Source organism: Episyrphus balteatus, chromosome 4 (genome assembly GCF_945859705.1).
Source record: "Episyrphus balteatus chromosome 4, idEpiBalt1.1, whole genome shotgun sequence".
Classification (NCBI taxonomy): Eukaryota; Metazoa; Arthropoda; class Insecta; order Diptera; family Syrphidae; genus Episyrphus; species Episyrphus balteatus.
This window is the reverse complement of record NC_079137.1, coordinates 82,683,140-82,699,477: the sequence shown is the minus strand read 5'-3', so window position 1 is coordinate 82,699,477 and position 16,338 is coordinate 82,683,140. Positions and strand designations below refer to the sequence as shown.

General features: G+C 28.0%; 1 protein-coding gene across 2 annotated transcripts in view; it reads right to left on the bottom strand.

Annotated features, from left to right (window-relative positions):
- LOC129919783 (brain-specific angiogenesis inhibitor 1-associated protein 2) overlaps positions 1 to 16,338 on the bottom strand; it is a 28,275-nt gene that overhangs the window by 9,468 nt on the left and 2,469 nt on the right. For both annotated transcript variants that reach the window (XM_056000827.1, XM_056000831.1), the window contains one exon: positions 1,995 to 2,291. In XM_056000827.1, the coding sequence (XP_055856802.1) occupies positions 1,995 to 2,039 (45 nt within the window). In that variant the 5' untranslated portion in view covers positions 2,040 to 2,291. The remainder of the gene's footprint in view (positions 1 to 1,994; positions 2,292 to 16,338) is intronic.

Below are 16,338 nucleotides of genomic sequence, written 5' to 3'. Positions count from 1 at the left end.
AGTAAATTCCAGTTTTCGACTACTGATTTGGATAAAAATAAATTGCACGACTGGGGTCGCACGTACTTGCTCTTATGCTTAAAGTAACTATAATGTTAAAGCTTTTTATACAAGAAATTTAAAATTTGATATTTTGAAGAAATTTCATAAGTAGTATAAAAAAATTAAATCTGTTTTATTAATTAATAAAACTCCGTTTTAAATTATCTTAAAAAAAAAATAAATATGCCATTTTATTTCTTGTATAAAAAGGTATTTTTAGAAAAAAATTTTCGAAAATTGTAGGAGCCGTTTTTTAAAAAAATAATTTTGTATGTATAAAAATTTTTTAACATTTTTCAAAAAAAAAAGTTGGTATGCCATTTTGAAGAAATAATTAATTTACACATAAAAACTAAATTCCAAAATTTTTCATTGATCCGTTTTCAAAAAATTGAAATTTGCAAAAAAAAATTTTGAAATATTTTTTAAAAAACCAAAAATGCGTTTTTTGAAAATTTTTTTAAAATTTTAATATTATCTTTACTTACACACTTTTGTATAAAAATTTTCATTTAAATCGGGTAAATGTTGTACGAGATATTCAGAAACGAAAAAAACCGTTCTATGACAGGTACCGTTAATAACGGTACAAAAAATATTTTTTTTATTTAAAAAGTTGGCTCTTATGTGTAGTACTACACACAAAAATTTTAATCAAAATCGTTAGAGCCGTTTTTGAAAAAAATTAACTTTTCTATTTCCGTTATATGGCAGGTACCGTTAGTTTTGGTCATAAAAAAAAAAATTCAATTTCCCCTCTAGGGAATCACCAAAAACTGCTAACTACCAAGTTTGAAGAAAATCACTTCACTCGTTTAGGCTGCAGCTCCAGATAGAGACAGACAGACAGAATTGCCGGACCCACTTTTTTGGCATTCTCCATCATCGAAATGTCAAGTAAAATTGTTATCTCGAGTTCGATTTTTTTTACGAATCCTAAACTTGCCCTATAGTACCTATATCGCAAGTAAAAAGTATAATAATACGGAAAAATATATATATATTAGACCAAACATCAAAAAGCATTTAATTCAAAATTAATTTTTGAGACTTTATAGCGATAAAAGTGATGAGTAGAGCTTAAAAACAAGACGTGATGGAATAAATCTGTAAACAATTTTGAATTCAGCACACTCAAGTCAATTAAAATCACCTTACAGAGTTCTTGCTCCTGACTTTTTTTTTGCCGACCAGTGTAATTATTCACAAAGGCACGCAGCTAATAACAAAAATGTTGGTCTATGATGCCATTTTTTTAGATATAGCCTTAAAATAAAATTTTTTGATGAGGTTCCTGTCTACATTTAGCACTTTTTCAAAGAGGTATAAACCATTTTTCTATGACTAGGGTTTTAGTCCGGGCATGGATATTTTTTTTGGGTTTATTAAAGTAAGTACGATTTATTCAAATAAGCATTTGAGTAGCATGAAAAATGAAACAAAACAAAAAAAAATGCATAGTTCAAAAATGTAGGTACCAATAACGAACTCCCCATACAATTTCTGGCTTTTTACTATTTTTCAAAATATACTATGGGCTTGTTTACATTTTTTTAATAAAATGTTTTAAGAATCAAACCAAGTATAAGCAATGCAACCTTCCCTTGAATTTGTTTTTTTCAACTAATAAGAGCAATTGGAATTGGCAAAGATTAAACTGATTGTTGTTTAGATATATTATGAATTTAGCTAAAAGTTTTTGTTACTTTCTTCAAATGCAATTTCAAAGAGCCTGTTTCCATATTCCAAAACCATAAATAAACTAAATTATTAATGTCAAAAAGTTGTCAACATATCTGTTCAAATTCGAGTTTGTTAACTTAAATATAAATAAATGTACCTATACGTATGAAATTAACAAATAATATTTATCTGACAAGAAATAAACAAAAAAATAAAAATAATCGCAATACATATAATAATAAATTTTGAGTATTGGTGTACATATGCACCTTGTAAACTCCATCAACTAGTTTTGTGATTTCCTCGGCTTCCATTCTGGATTTTGAATGTTGCTTTTTTTAATGAACAGCGCACAGCTTTTTTAAGTTATTAATTTTTTTTTTGTATCTTGACTATGTTGTTTTTTATTTTTTGTTAATTTTAATGGGCGAACCGGACCAGTTATGCCTACGTATCGTTGACCCTTTCACTGGTAAAAAATGCGATGTATTTGGTTTGTAATATTGATTTTGTTATTATCATTTAGAAGTATCTGTGTCTCTCGATAAAGTTTTTGGGCTCGATATCTGAAAAGAGAAAACAAAACAAAAATAGAAATATGTTAACTATCTTTCGTGTGAAAAAAAAAGAAAATAAACAAAAAATATAGAAAACATGTTCTTGCAATTATGATGCGGAGAAACTAACAGACCCTTATTAACGTTGCTTGGTTGTTTACTTGGTAAAAATATAAAGTAAACTATTTTTTTCTAAGAAGTTATAAGATAAATTCAATTTAATTACACTGCACAACAAAATTAAGCTTTCTGTATGATGAATTAACCAAACAATACTTTTCCAAAGGTGCTGAACTCGAATCCGAATTCAGAAATATTCTATCAGCTCCCGTTTTTTAAATATTACCGTTAGAAAATCCAAAAACACCTGTTTCTGAAGTTGTGTTGCAATGTGTTACTGCAGTTTTAGAATAACGTTATTGATAAAATAAGCAAAAACACACGTACCTACTTAAACTTAAGATATCTCAGACAATAAAACAGATATCGGAATGATTTATACAGATTTTCAAAGAAGAAAAACAGTTCTTATAGAAACCGTTAAAAATTATGATAAAATAAGGTACCTCACATCAAAGCATACCCTCAAAAACAGCCAAAACACGTTTTTTCAAGAACTAAGACTGATAGAATATTTTTGACTTCATATTCGAGTTAAGCACCCCAAAAACTATTGGAAAAGTATAGTTTGGTTTATTCATAATAAAAATAGTAAAATTTTGTTGACCAGAGCTATCAGCCAAAAAACGTGTTTTTGCATTTTCTAATGGCAATATTTAAAAAACTAGAGCTGATAGAATATTTCTGACTCCAGATTCGAGTTCAGCACACCAAAAACCATTGGAAAAGTATTGTATAGTTTATTCATCTAAAACCTTGTTGTGCAGTGTTATCCGTTAAATAGATTAATATTTTAAATGACTAACTTTATAGCTGAATTAATTTTGTAAGATCCGTTTGATTTACCATTTCAACATTTTTATTAAAGTTTCATATCTTAAAAATGCAACCAAGTAAGTTCATTTAAATTCTAATGACTCAGGTGAGAAAATTAACTTGAAATATAAACAAATATTTATAATTTGTTTCACATAAACTGCACATTTAACCTTGTATTTTGAACCAAAAGAATTTTCTCTACTAAGTCTTGACAAAACATTCCATAAAGACTATTTATAAACAATTTTCCATTACGCCTTAGAACCCTAGACATACTCTTGCAGGGATTCATTTTTTTTTTTTTTTTTTTCAAATTAATGCAAATTTATTCGCAATATGATTGCAAATAGAGCTTGGTTATATGTATATCTTTTTCTTGTTCTTCGTCGCACCACACTGTAAGTGTATAGTTGGCTTAAATGTGATCGTGCTTGATGAGTCTATAGTTTCTGGTGCGGACTTGGTGCCATGCTGCCATATCTATATATAAATTAACTAACAAAACAATAGTTTCTGTAGTTTGTAGACAACGACAATACACAACAACAACAACTAAAAGCACTTTACGGAATAATAGTTTAGGAGGAAGTGTTGCATTTTAAACAGGAAATTGAAAAGATAATTTATTGCTTTACCAATTAGATTTGCCAAATATTTTTGAAGCCAGCTTTTTTGTTACATCAAAATTATTTTTAATTAAGTTGCTAACGTTATATAATTTCAATTTAATATCAAAAGGCTAATACTGTTCATATATGTAGTTAATTCGATTGGGAACAATGAAGTTTGCACGGGACAAAAGTCGCAATTACTTAGTTTACAGTAGAAATAAAACATTGTTAACAACGTGTGTATACTTTTAAGACTAGGAAAATCAATTAGACGTAGTCTGCTATTGGAAGGATACAAAAGATTTCTCCCATTCATTACCCGCTGAATTAAAAAACCAAGATTCTTTACTGATTATTTTATGACAGCTATAATGAAAAAAAAAAAATGAAAAGTGTGTGAAGATAGTAATACCTGTTTTCCTTGTTTTTTATTCCCACGCCTCTTTCCCCCCAAGCTCGTAAGAAAACAAACAAATTTACTTTCCTGTAATTTTAAGCAAGAATTTTTAGGGCAGAATGTTAAAGATATTTTTGTTGAACGTGTTGGTGGGTATTTTTCTCCAATCTTATCATTCTTTCACAGAATTTTATCCACATTCTTCAATACTTAAAAGAAACTTAGTTTAGAGGGATTTATATAAGTCAAGCCTTCATTTTATTAAATCAAAATTATGAGAAAAGTTTTCATTACTTTAACATCATCAGCGTTAAATTATACATTGTACCGTTAAGTAAATAAAATATTATTATAATAAAAAGAAATGGACCTAGGTGATTTCCTTGAGGAACTCCATACTTCAATGGTCATAGGGCATGGCCTGTCATACAAGTAATATTAAAGCCGTGGAACAAATATGAAAATTGGAGAGTTTCAATGCAAATAGCATTAATGTACTATCTTTTGAATTTCTAGGTTCTTTAAAACCATGGTATAAAAAGACAAGGTATGATCATTAGAGCCGCCATCTTACAAAATGGGGTAATAAGGTTTTGACGTTTGGCATTTGGCAAAGTAAAAAGCAACAACAATTTCCAAGACAAATTTGTTTACAACAACAATTTCAATGGGCTGGGCTGTCAAAACCTTAAGTAGCCATAAGTTTTGGCAGTTCTCGATACTGAGTTTTTTCTAATGATCATACCTTCTCTTTTTATACCATGCTTTAAAACCATTAGGTACGCTTGCAAGTTTAAATTTTCAAACAAGTTTTTGTATTTGTATTTTGTTTGTACTTGGACTATTAGGTGTAAATGAAAGAGGTGAGACGGATTCTTTTAAACAATGTGGTTGGCTGAGAATTTCGAAACTGTTAGTTTGTTTTGCAATATGGATTTCCTTGATTTTGTTTCTTGTTTGGTTGGCAATACATATATGTATGTATATGTACTATAACCATTTGACTTTATTATCTTATTGCAGATTTAGAGTACAAGTTTAAACTTCATGTTTGTATATTTTTGTTTGAACATGGTTTGGGGTTTTATTGTTTAATCATCTTAGCTCTCGGTAATCCACAATCGTAGTGCTGCAACTTAAATGTATTGAATATAAATCAGGATTATTTTTATAAGTGTTTGAGTAATTTGTTAATCATATTTAAAACCCAGTTTTAACTTAAACTGTACATTTAACACAGAATTTTCATTGGCAAACATGTATCTACAATCAACATTCTCTTATTGGTACAAAATATTTGTCTAAAACATTTTATGAATACTTTGTGGGTACAATTATTTTCTGACCAGTTTTTATTTTTGCAAATAATAAAAAAAAATAAACAAACTTTGTTTATTTCAGTTTGTCAAGCTCCATTGGAAGCTTACATCATCATCATCATCATCATCATTGGTAAAGAAATATCTTAATAAATAAAGATCGCATCCAATACCAATACTATGAATCACTTAAACATTAAATTGCATACACAACAAAACTTATAGGAGTATGGCTTCTAATCCCAACTTGAAATTGCAGTAAAACAAGGTAAACTGATACAAGTTTTACACCTGACTTTAAATATTTTTTCTTCCTCTTTTCGTCACCATACCGATCGTATACCATCATTTTAAGTTATTTGTCATATCTACTTACAATATCCAATGTACACCTTTGAACATTATTATATCCAAGGTTAACGCGATCTATCTCAATGAATAATTATTATTATTATTTTCACACACAATCATTTTCATCTCATTGAGGTCGCTATCGTTATGCTTACAAGTAGTTGTTGTTAGTTATACGAGAATATGCGTATAGCTTTAGTTATTAACATTAAGGCATTCTTGTGTTTGCCAATAATTATGTGTATTCAAATGAAAAGCTGTGCTATATTTGAACAGATTTCAAGTTTTTATATTCATTAATAAATACGTTGTATATCTACCCTATATTTATCAAATCAATGATACAAAAAAAATAACAATATCAACGTCGTAGATGAAAAATTGTGCAAGATTTATAAAACTGGAGCAAAAAGATCTTTTTAATTAAACATGTACTCGTTTACCTGCAAATTGATGAAATTCTATTTCAAAATTCATTAAAATTACTTTCAGTGCAAACGAAAGATTATAAATTGCTACTAAGTTCATATTTCGCCGATTTTGTATTTTGTTCAAGTTTTATATTTTTGTATTAAAAAAAAATACATAGTTTAAAAAACTAAAAATACTCTTATAGGAAATGGTAGGTATAGATCAAAAAGCGTCAAGCGCTTTGTTCAAAACCTTATGAAAGTACAAGCAACAAAAATGCGCTCAATAAGGCTTTTTGATTTTACCATTTTCTATAAGTAAGACTGAAGGCAGACGTGGTTAACCCTAGGGCACAAATTTAGTAAAAAAAAAACGAATTTTGAATTTTTTTGGACTTATTAGTGGAGTAACTAAAGCTCAAAAATTAGCAATATTAGGGAACCCGGCCGAACAGCTTAGATTTTGATGATCTTTTTTTTCAAACGTCGGTAATTAAAAATACTGTCTATCGATTAGAAATTGCTGGTGTTGCCGTTTTGATTTTTTAAATTTAATTGAAGATTTTTGTGAACAAAAAAAAATTTTTTTCAAATTCTTTTCTTAAATTTCATAAATTAATTGATGCCAAAAGATTGTCTAGGAAATTCAAGGAAAAAAAATATATGGGAGTGAGGGACAATCATCCATAGTTCAAGCGATAGATGCAATTTTCTTATTAATTGACTTCAAACACAAAAAAAAATATTTGAACACAACGGCAACACCTACAATATTCAAATATACATTTTTTAAAAGCTAGAAGCTTAGTCATATATGTAAAATTAAAATTAAGTTAATTGAATGAACGGCTGTTGAAAGAATAGTAATTGAACTCAGATTTTTGAAAAAAAAAAATTATTGAAAAAATTTTAACATGTCGTTTTTTAAACTTGGTCGTAATATAAAATGCATTTATTTTCAAATTTTTTTGGCCGCATTTATTATGATTTCAAATTATAAAAGGAAATGTTAATATGTATTACGGTTTATGAAAAAAATTAAAAAGTATTTCATTTTCGAAGAACTTTTTTTAATAAAAGTTTTGAAAAATAATGTAACTTATTTTTTTTTAAAGTTCAACATATAAACATAAAATTATTTTTTATTCATTTAATAACCCTTACTGTTGAAAGTTAAATAGCAAAAATTTAAAGTTCCTATTTACCACAGTCTTTGAGAAAATTAATTATTTCAATGCAAAAATTCAGTTTTAATAAAAAAAAACCATTGAAATTGAAGTAATTTTTCATTTTTTTTTTTTCAAAAGTGTGATATATTTTACCTTTTTTGCTTCGAAATTCAACTGATAATATTTATGGCCAAACATTTTTTTTTAATAAATTCATATTTTATTAGAAAAAGTTTGGAAAAAAGTCATTTTAAATTTTTCTAATAACATTTTTTTTTTTTTAATTCTGAGTTTGAGGACCATTTTTTCAAAAAGTCTTGATTAAATTTAGTGGATTTAAATTTAAGAGATAAGAATGAGATTCTGGCTTTTTAAAAATTTATTTTAAAATATTGTAGGTGTTGCTGTTGTTTTCAAAATATTTTTTTTGTGTTTGAGGTCAGAATGTTAGAAAATTGCATTTATCGCTTAAACGATGGAAGATTGTCCCTTACTGCCTTTTATATATTTTCCTTAAATTACCTAGAGAATCTTTTGCTATCATTTGTTTTATGAAATTTAAGCAAAAAAATGGTTTTGTTAAAAAAAATTTAATTTTAATTTTAAAAACCAATACGGCAACACCGGCAATTTTTAATCTATAGACTTTAAAGTATTTTACCTACGTTTGAAAAAAAAAATCGTCAAAATCAGAGCTGTTCGGCCGGGTTCCCTAATAATTTGCTTTAGTTACTCTACTATATCATGTTTTGAAAATAAAGAACAAAAAACTTTTTAAAATTTATTTTTCTATAGAAAATAAAATTGCTTATAAATTTTATCAAAATCGTTGAAGTCATTTTTGAGAAAATTAAACTTTTCCTTTTGGTATATGACAGGTACCGTTATTTTTGGTTAAAAAAACTAATTTTTATAAAAGTCTCCGAAAAATATTACATATAATATTACATAAACATATATTTGAAGTAAGCTGTTTAAGTAAATTTGGGTTAAGCTATTATAGTTTCTTATAAGCCCACACACCCACAAAATTGCATTCTCAATCATCATGTCATGTTTGATTGCTTTCCAAAGTTCGGAACCTTAAAAAATAGGTACCTAACTTGATAAATTTAACTTGATAAATAGTAACTGTCTATATCGCAAACAAAATCTGATAAAACGTTCCTATAAGTTTTTATTCTTTAGCAGTTCTAATCTTAGACACAGATTTTACTAATTAATAAATTTTATTAATATTTTATGTTTGTTTGTTAATTTAATCAATCAGCACTAATGGCTAAAAACAATAGAACGCTTGTTAAGACTGCGCAACCAGTAGACATTGTATGTATACACAAAATAGGCAGAGTGAGTCACTGACCATACGCAATCATAAACATCATAACACATAAAACAAAATGATTTATTAACAAAACAATCATAAACAGTACCAATTTTACACTTTGTGTTATGCAAATACAAATTGCAACAGTTCACATACGTTATTTTTGCTATTAAAAAATATATATGTGAAGACGGAATGAATTTTTGAATGTCAGTATTACATATTTCTTCATAGATATCGAGTTTCAAATTACCCTCAGGGAATAATATTTATGAGTAAATTCATTAAACACCAAGCCTTAACAATTAAAAAGTATTTTTGCTTATGAATTTCGGTCCGTCTATCTTGAGTCAATTTTTATTTTATTTTCTCCTTGAATTTCTGGCGGTAAATTTAAAGTTCCAACACACAGGTTGTAATCATTTTTCCTTCCCCTATCCAATAGCCAAGCAGTATATTAAAAAAAAAATTATTTTACAATATTAAAAGCTTTTCAATGAAAGCAAACATTTTTGTCTAATTAAAATCTATTCAAATACACAATTAACTTTACCCCATCAATTAAATTACGACAATTTGCAAAGCATTGACTTTCACATTTTCTTGGCATCAACCTAATTGACTTTCTTCCTGAAACTGCAATCAAAAAAAAAAAAAAACCAACCAAAACATATTTCCGTTTATTCGTTTGCCGAATGGATTGTATATCGACAAAGTAATGAAATTACAGCCAGTAAAAGTTGAAAAGCTGTTAAACTTGTATCTAAACTTGTTTTATCTTTTATCTAAAAATGTTCAAAGATGGTGTGTCCCCAGAGGACGATAATAAATTATGTCGATGGTGAGTAGGTATGAAAATAAAAAAAAATCGAATAACAAGAAATTTGAACTTTAACTATTACATCACGATAGAAAGACACATAATAAACCTACTACATCAGAAAGAGTTCAATGAACACTAAAATATTATTTTCTGGTATTATAAATTATAATCGGTCAGGCTTGTTAGCCAACACGACTTGAGTCCAAATAAAATACGCAACAGATTTTGACTACGGATTAAAAATGGAATCTTAAGAATAGCAAAAAAGAGGAACACTATTGCAACCGTGATGCGTCTTCGGCCGTCTTTCTGTGCTATAGAAAATATAATTTTATCAAACCGCAACGTGACGTTACTACTAAATCTCTAAGTCGCATTATTTTGCACTGTATAAAGGAAAGCCAGTAATGGCATTTTTAAATGTTGAAGTCATTGTTATTCTCACGAGCAGCACACTGGACGACTGCGCACCAAAGCAGCCAAAGTCTAGGTAATTTTATCTCAAAGATTTCAAAGAATTTGACCATGAGCTCAACACAACACAATATCGTTGCCCAGCAGCTTGAGCTAAGCTTAAGTGGCCGTTCGCTATTGTGTGTTTAGTGTTAATACTTTATGTCAGTGGCGTAACAATAGAATGATAAGATTAAAAACACTGTGATAGTTTTTAGAACTTTTTTTTTGCAACAGAGCGGAGACACATCGATTCTGGTTAATTCGAGTATGCTGAATTCAGTGGTGGCAACCGTTTTGAAAGTTTGGCTCAGGTTTTCGAGATATTTCGAAAATAAAATCTTAGGTCGGGACTATTAAAATACTGATAATTTCGAATAATTAAGTTTTTTTTATGCAGTTTTTAGTTTAGAGAAAAGCTATTCCTGTATATAGCTATATGTTTAACACTATTCCAACCTAGATTGTTATGTTTCGGTCGCTTACAAAGCATTTTATAAACATAAACTTCACTTTTTCAAGTTTTTTTTTATTTTGTTGACTTTCAAAGCCTTTAATATGGATGCAATTTCAGTTTAACATTGATTCGGGATATTTTATATTATTTCCATAGCATATAATTCCAAAAATAAATAAAATACTGCAAACCTGAAAAAGTTCACTAGTGAAAATCAGTCTATTAAGCTAAGGAAATGTATTAAATAACACTGGTAAGCAAAATTAAACTTTTTTTTTGCCACAAGAACCAAAATGTACTTTTCTGAAGTTGAAAGGAGTGCTGAACTCGAATCCGAAGCAATAAATATTTATTTGACTTCCTTTTTTTTAATATTACAGTTATAAAAGGCAAAAAACGTTATTTTGACTGCTTTTATCCCGGCATGATGTAAGTATATAAGAACGTTTTTTGTTCTTCCAAAAACTGTTTAATTCATTTATTATCTGACATATCTTAAGCTTAAGCTGAAAATCCAAAAACTATCTTAACTTAATCTTAAGTTCAGGTTTTGATACATTTCCGTAGCTTAGTAGGCTGATTTTCACTAGTGAACTTTTTCAGGTTTGCAGTATTTTATTCATTTTTGGAATTATATGCTATGGAAATAATATAAAATATCCCGAATCAATGTTAAACTGAAATTGCATCCATATTAAAGGCTTTGAAAGTCAACAAAATAAAAAAAAACTTGAAAAAGTGAAGTTTATGTTTATAAAATGCTTTGTAAGCGACCGAAACATAACAATCTAGGTTGGAATAGTGTTAAACATATAGCTATATACAGGAATAGCTTTTCTCTAAACTAAAAACTGCATAAAAAAACTTAATTATTCGAAATTATCAGTATTTTAATAGTCCCGACCTAAGATTTTATTTTCGAAATATCTCGAAAACCTGAGCCAAACTTTCAAAACGGTTGCCACCACTGAATTCAGCATACTCGAATTAACTAGAATCGATGTGTCTCGCTTCTGTTGCAAAATCGAACTATCACAGTGAAATTGCTAAGGCCCCACCACAAGGCCACAAAACATTTCCTGATGTATACAAATGTTGCACCAAATAGAACATTTAAGAGATAAGATATAGGAGAAATGGATTAGCCCTCTTTGAATAATATAAATGAACCGACTTATTTCTCTGTTCATTTATATAGTGATAGTGAAAGATTGTGTACACTTTATGTTCTTGAGTAATTTAGAAGAGTGTTTAAGTATATGTAATGCAATTAAAAATTGTTTAAATGACCTTAAATGACAATTAAAAATTGTTTAAATGACCTTTACAGCAAAATGTTAAGACTCATCACTTGGATATTTCCGTAGATACACTTAAAATAAGCAATTTTGTAAAAATTAAAATCAGAAGCTTATAAAACACAAAAGGGTGACATAATTTTTGAAGCTATTTTTTATAACCTTTACAAACATTTGTGATTCTAAAATCTACAGAAAAATGAAGCACTTTTTTTAGTTGTATAGGAATTTCAGCTCTTTATATAACAGCAGCTTTTTGGCTGAACCTTTAAAAGAAAAACATGACGAAAACCACTTAAAGCCACTAATTAGGCCTTTAAAACCATGGATATAGTAATTGAATGATTAACCCGCTAGTAACACATACAAATTTAAATAAGATTTTAGGAGGGTTGGGGTCAAAATTCTGAAGAGGTCAAAATTCTTTTGTCAAAATACTGCTTTCAAAATTCTTTTGTCAAAATACTGCTTTCAAAATTCTGCTTTTTAAAATTCTGCTTTTCAAAATTATGCTTTTCATAATACTGTTTTACAAAATTCTGCCAAAAATTAAAAAAGGGTTTGGAAAATATTAAAAAGTGCGCGCTTTTAAACATTTTCCAAACCTGTCTTAATTTTTGGCAGAATTTTGTAAAATCATATTCTAGCAAAATTTGCTGCCTATTTGAGATCACTTACTTACAATACTTTGTCATTTTTTTATAATATTCATATTTTTTTGATAAATCAATAAATTTAAAAATATTGAGAAAAGGTTTTTTAAGATAAATACCTTCGAAAAATAATAATTTTTTAATTTAATTAGTCAAATAAAAATTGATATTCAAAACATTAAATAAGAGAAGAAATTTACTCTATCACACAACATCGTTTCTATAATTCAAATTCAACGGGGTACTCGTATATATATGAGTTATAAGAAAGTCAGTACTCTAAGCAATTTGAAAATTATTTGTGATGGATGATTAAGTTAAGAAAATACCAACCTAAAAAATCATTAATGAAAATGAATGATGAAAGCAGAATTTTTTTGTTAAAAAAAATGCTGGCAGAATTTTTAAGTCAGAATTTTGACCCGCTCCCGATTTAAGATCTGGGAAGCTCATTTGGCCTTTGATATAAATCGTAAATTTAACAAATTGCCCAATTTTTTTCGAGCTCTTATATAACGCTGAATTTTGTTTAATTAATTAAAATAAAAATTCTGTCGAATCGCATGCAAATTGTAAAATTTCCTTTTTAAATGGCGACTTTAAATTTAATGGATGCTGATTAGAGGTCTTGGATCAGGTTTATTTTTAATAGAATGCTTGTTAAGAGGAGAGTTTTATATAAATGAGCTTCCGAATTTCACTAGTGTCTTTAAGCTCATAATTATTTTGTTTTACAATTCACTAACATACATATAAAAGATTGCAACTACCGCCGCACCGGGTAGTTTGCAAGGCAAAATAATTTTAAAGCTTGATAACACTATGCAAACTATTAAATTGCGAAATGATAAAAAAGAAACAATAAAGTACATTATAAAAACATTCGAAACGATCATAATGCACAAAGTCCAGTTTTTTTTTACTACGCCACTGCTTAATGTTGATTTAAACTTAATGTTTTGTTTAATTTGCAGTACAGACATACATTTATACAAAAGTACTTTTACAGAATAAAAAAGCAAATACTCATATCATGACGAAAGTTTACATTTTTTTATATAAAATTATAATAATTTTCTTGGACTCGTTCCTTAATGATCTAACACTGAACCTGTGTACATAAGAACAAACATTTGTGTATCATACCACACCTTCTTATATTATTTACATATACCAACAACACCGATATGGAGTCAAGACTCAAGACATTTTCAAGTTTGCACGTACAATATCTGTAAGGAATTTAATTCACTTTCTATCAAGATCTTATTATTATTATTTTTTTTGTTCATCATACAGAGATATTGTTTTTACCTACAATGGAACAAATAATAAAGAAATACGTAGTTTCATACCTGTATAACAATAAGCTATAACACGTCTTACAAACATAGATTATAATTTATCATTCAACTGCGCAGATCTTGGCAGTAATTCAGAAAACAAGTATTGTGGATTGATCTCGTTAAGGTTCCTTTTAGCCTGCTTTAATTTTGAATTGGTTTGTTTGCTGTATGGCTAAGACAGCAAGGCGTATAATAGAGTAAAGTTGCGTGAAAGCAAAAAATTACGCTACGAATGTTGATAAACTAGTGACAGGAAATTTCTCAAAGTTTAATAATTGCAGAGAAAATTAGTTAGCACAGTATAACAAATAAATAATAAAGTTTAAATAATGTTAAGTCTTGATTATAATATTGTCAGTAGGTATTTGTCATGCCTTGAATAATGATATGTTCTTAAAATATCACAGTGTAACATTTTCATCGAAATTTTAATTTAAATCATGCTCCATTATTCCATTAGCTCAACCCGTTTAGGTTTTTTTTATGTTACTAATTGGAGTAAACAAAGCCGCCTGAACGTGGACTTTCTAATTGAAAGACAAACAGAAAATTTTTTCTTAATTTTTGCGTCCATTAAGAAAGAAAGTCATTAAAGCTATTAAATGTTCATTGGCCTTAAATAAATTTAACAAATTTTAGCATACTTTGGATTTTATTAGATCGATCTTACATATTTTTTTTTTTTTTGAAAAGTAAGACGAAACAAAATAAGTGGAAACTTCAAAAGTAATATTATCTTAATTATACATCACAAGGTTTCTTACCAAAACATAATGTCGGTTAAATTAAATGCAAATGTAGCATAAAAAAGAAGAGATTTAAGTTAAGTTTTGGTCATAAAAGTTGGATTAGTGCGTGGCAAAAATACGTGAGTAGCATTATAAATTAAATTAAGTGTATGTAATGGTGATTTTATTTTTGTGTCACGATTATAAGGCATTAAACATTATGTCCGCAAAATGGTAAATTTGTTGTTTGTTCATCTAAACAATAATGAGGAAGAAAAAAAAAACAGACATATATTATAGTTAACTAAAAAAAAACAAAACCAGTTCCAAGTAGGTAATGTAGTTAACATTTATTTGCCAAGCAAAACAAAATAATATAACTTTATTGGGCTTTACGTTGGCCATTTAAAAAAAAACCATGTGTGCAATTCACACGTGGTAAAAGTGAAACCTTAAAAAATCATTATTCTTGAAAAAAAAATCGAACAAATCTAACTTTTTTTTATTCCATCACCTTTGAATCCATTTTTTTTATATGACAACTTAATAAATTTTATATCATCTAAAAGCTTATTATTTCAGCTCAAAATATTTATATCGACCATGTCTATACAACATCTTCAAAAAGAGCTAAAATTTTTCAGTTTTCATCAAAAAAAAATATCAAAAAAAATCAATCTTTTTTTCTTTTCTAAAACCATTAAATCTATTTTTTTAAATGACAACCTATAATAAGTTGTATATCATCTGAAAGCTTATTATTTCACCTTTTTTATGACGTTTCAATCATATTTCTACCATGCCTACAAAAAAGTTAGAGTTTTTTAAAGCTAACCATCACGAAATTTCAAACTAAAATTACGGTACTTCCTACACTGGTGGCTAGTCATCGACAACAGATCTCCTGTGAAAAATACCACAGGTATTTTTCAGGTTTTTCAATCTTAAATTTTGTAACTTGTAGAGCACGTACCGTTATGTGATATATCAAATGAAAGGTAATATTATCAGCATGCGTATTAAAGTTCAATCAAATTTTTATGTGCTCTAGATTAAAAGACATAACTTGTAGGTATGTGTATTTCTAAAAATAACGATAATTTTTATGAATGCAAATTTAATTGAATGATGTAATAATTTTTAATTATTTGCCATTTATTCTTTTGTTAAATATTTATTCTTTATATTTCATTCATATAATTTCAATGTTTCTGTTTAAGTTGTCTGTGGTGATATTTTTTTTTTTTTAACATACAAACTCATCTTCTAAAAATTCAACCCACACTATATTAAAACTGAATCTTACATACAAAACAATGACAAGCATACGAATTTGGAGCGAACAAAAATGTGTATATCTATCAAAATGACCATAATTTACAAAATGTCCATCGATAAGTTTAGTGAAATAAATGATAGTCCACTCTTGTTTGATGTATTTCCATCATCATCAGTAACTATCCAACATCACTTTCTCATCATAACTTCTTTAACCATGGCATAGAGTACGTAGTTAGTAAAGTAAGTACTTGTTTGTGATGAGAGATTGTAATGCAGCTGATGTTGGTTGGTGTTCAATTGTGTGAATGAAAGATTTAAACTTATCTTCTTAAAGCAACAACCATATTCATGTTTTAAAGCTGCTCCCCATTCTTCCTCCATCAACTTTCTATTTTCTGCAACAAAAAAAAAATAACTCTGCGCGCCACAATCTTTGCATATACACGTTTTGTGACCTCTTGCCACTATGCATTTCGTTTTTTTTTTTTTTCTTG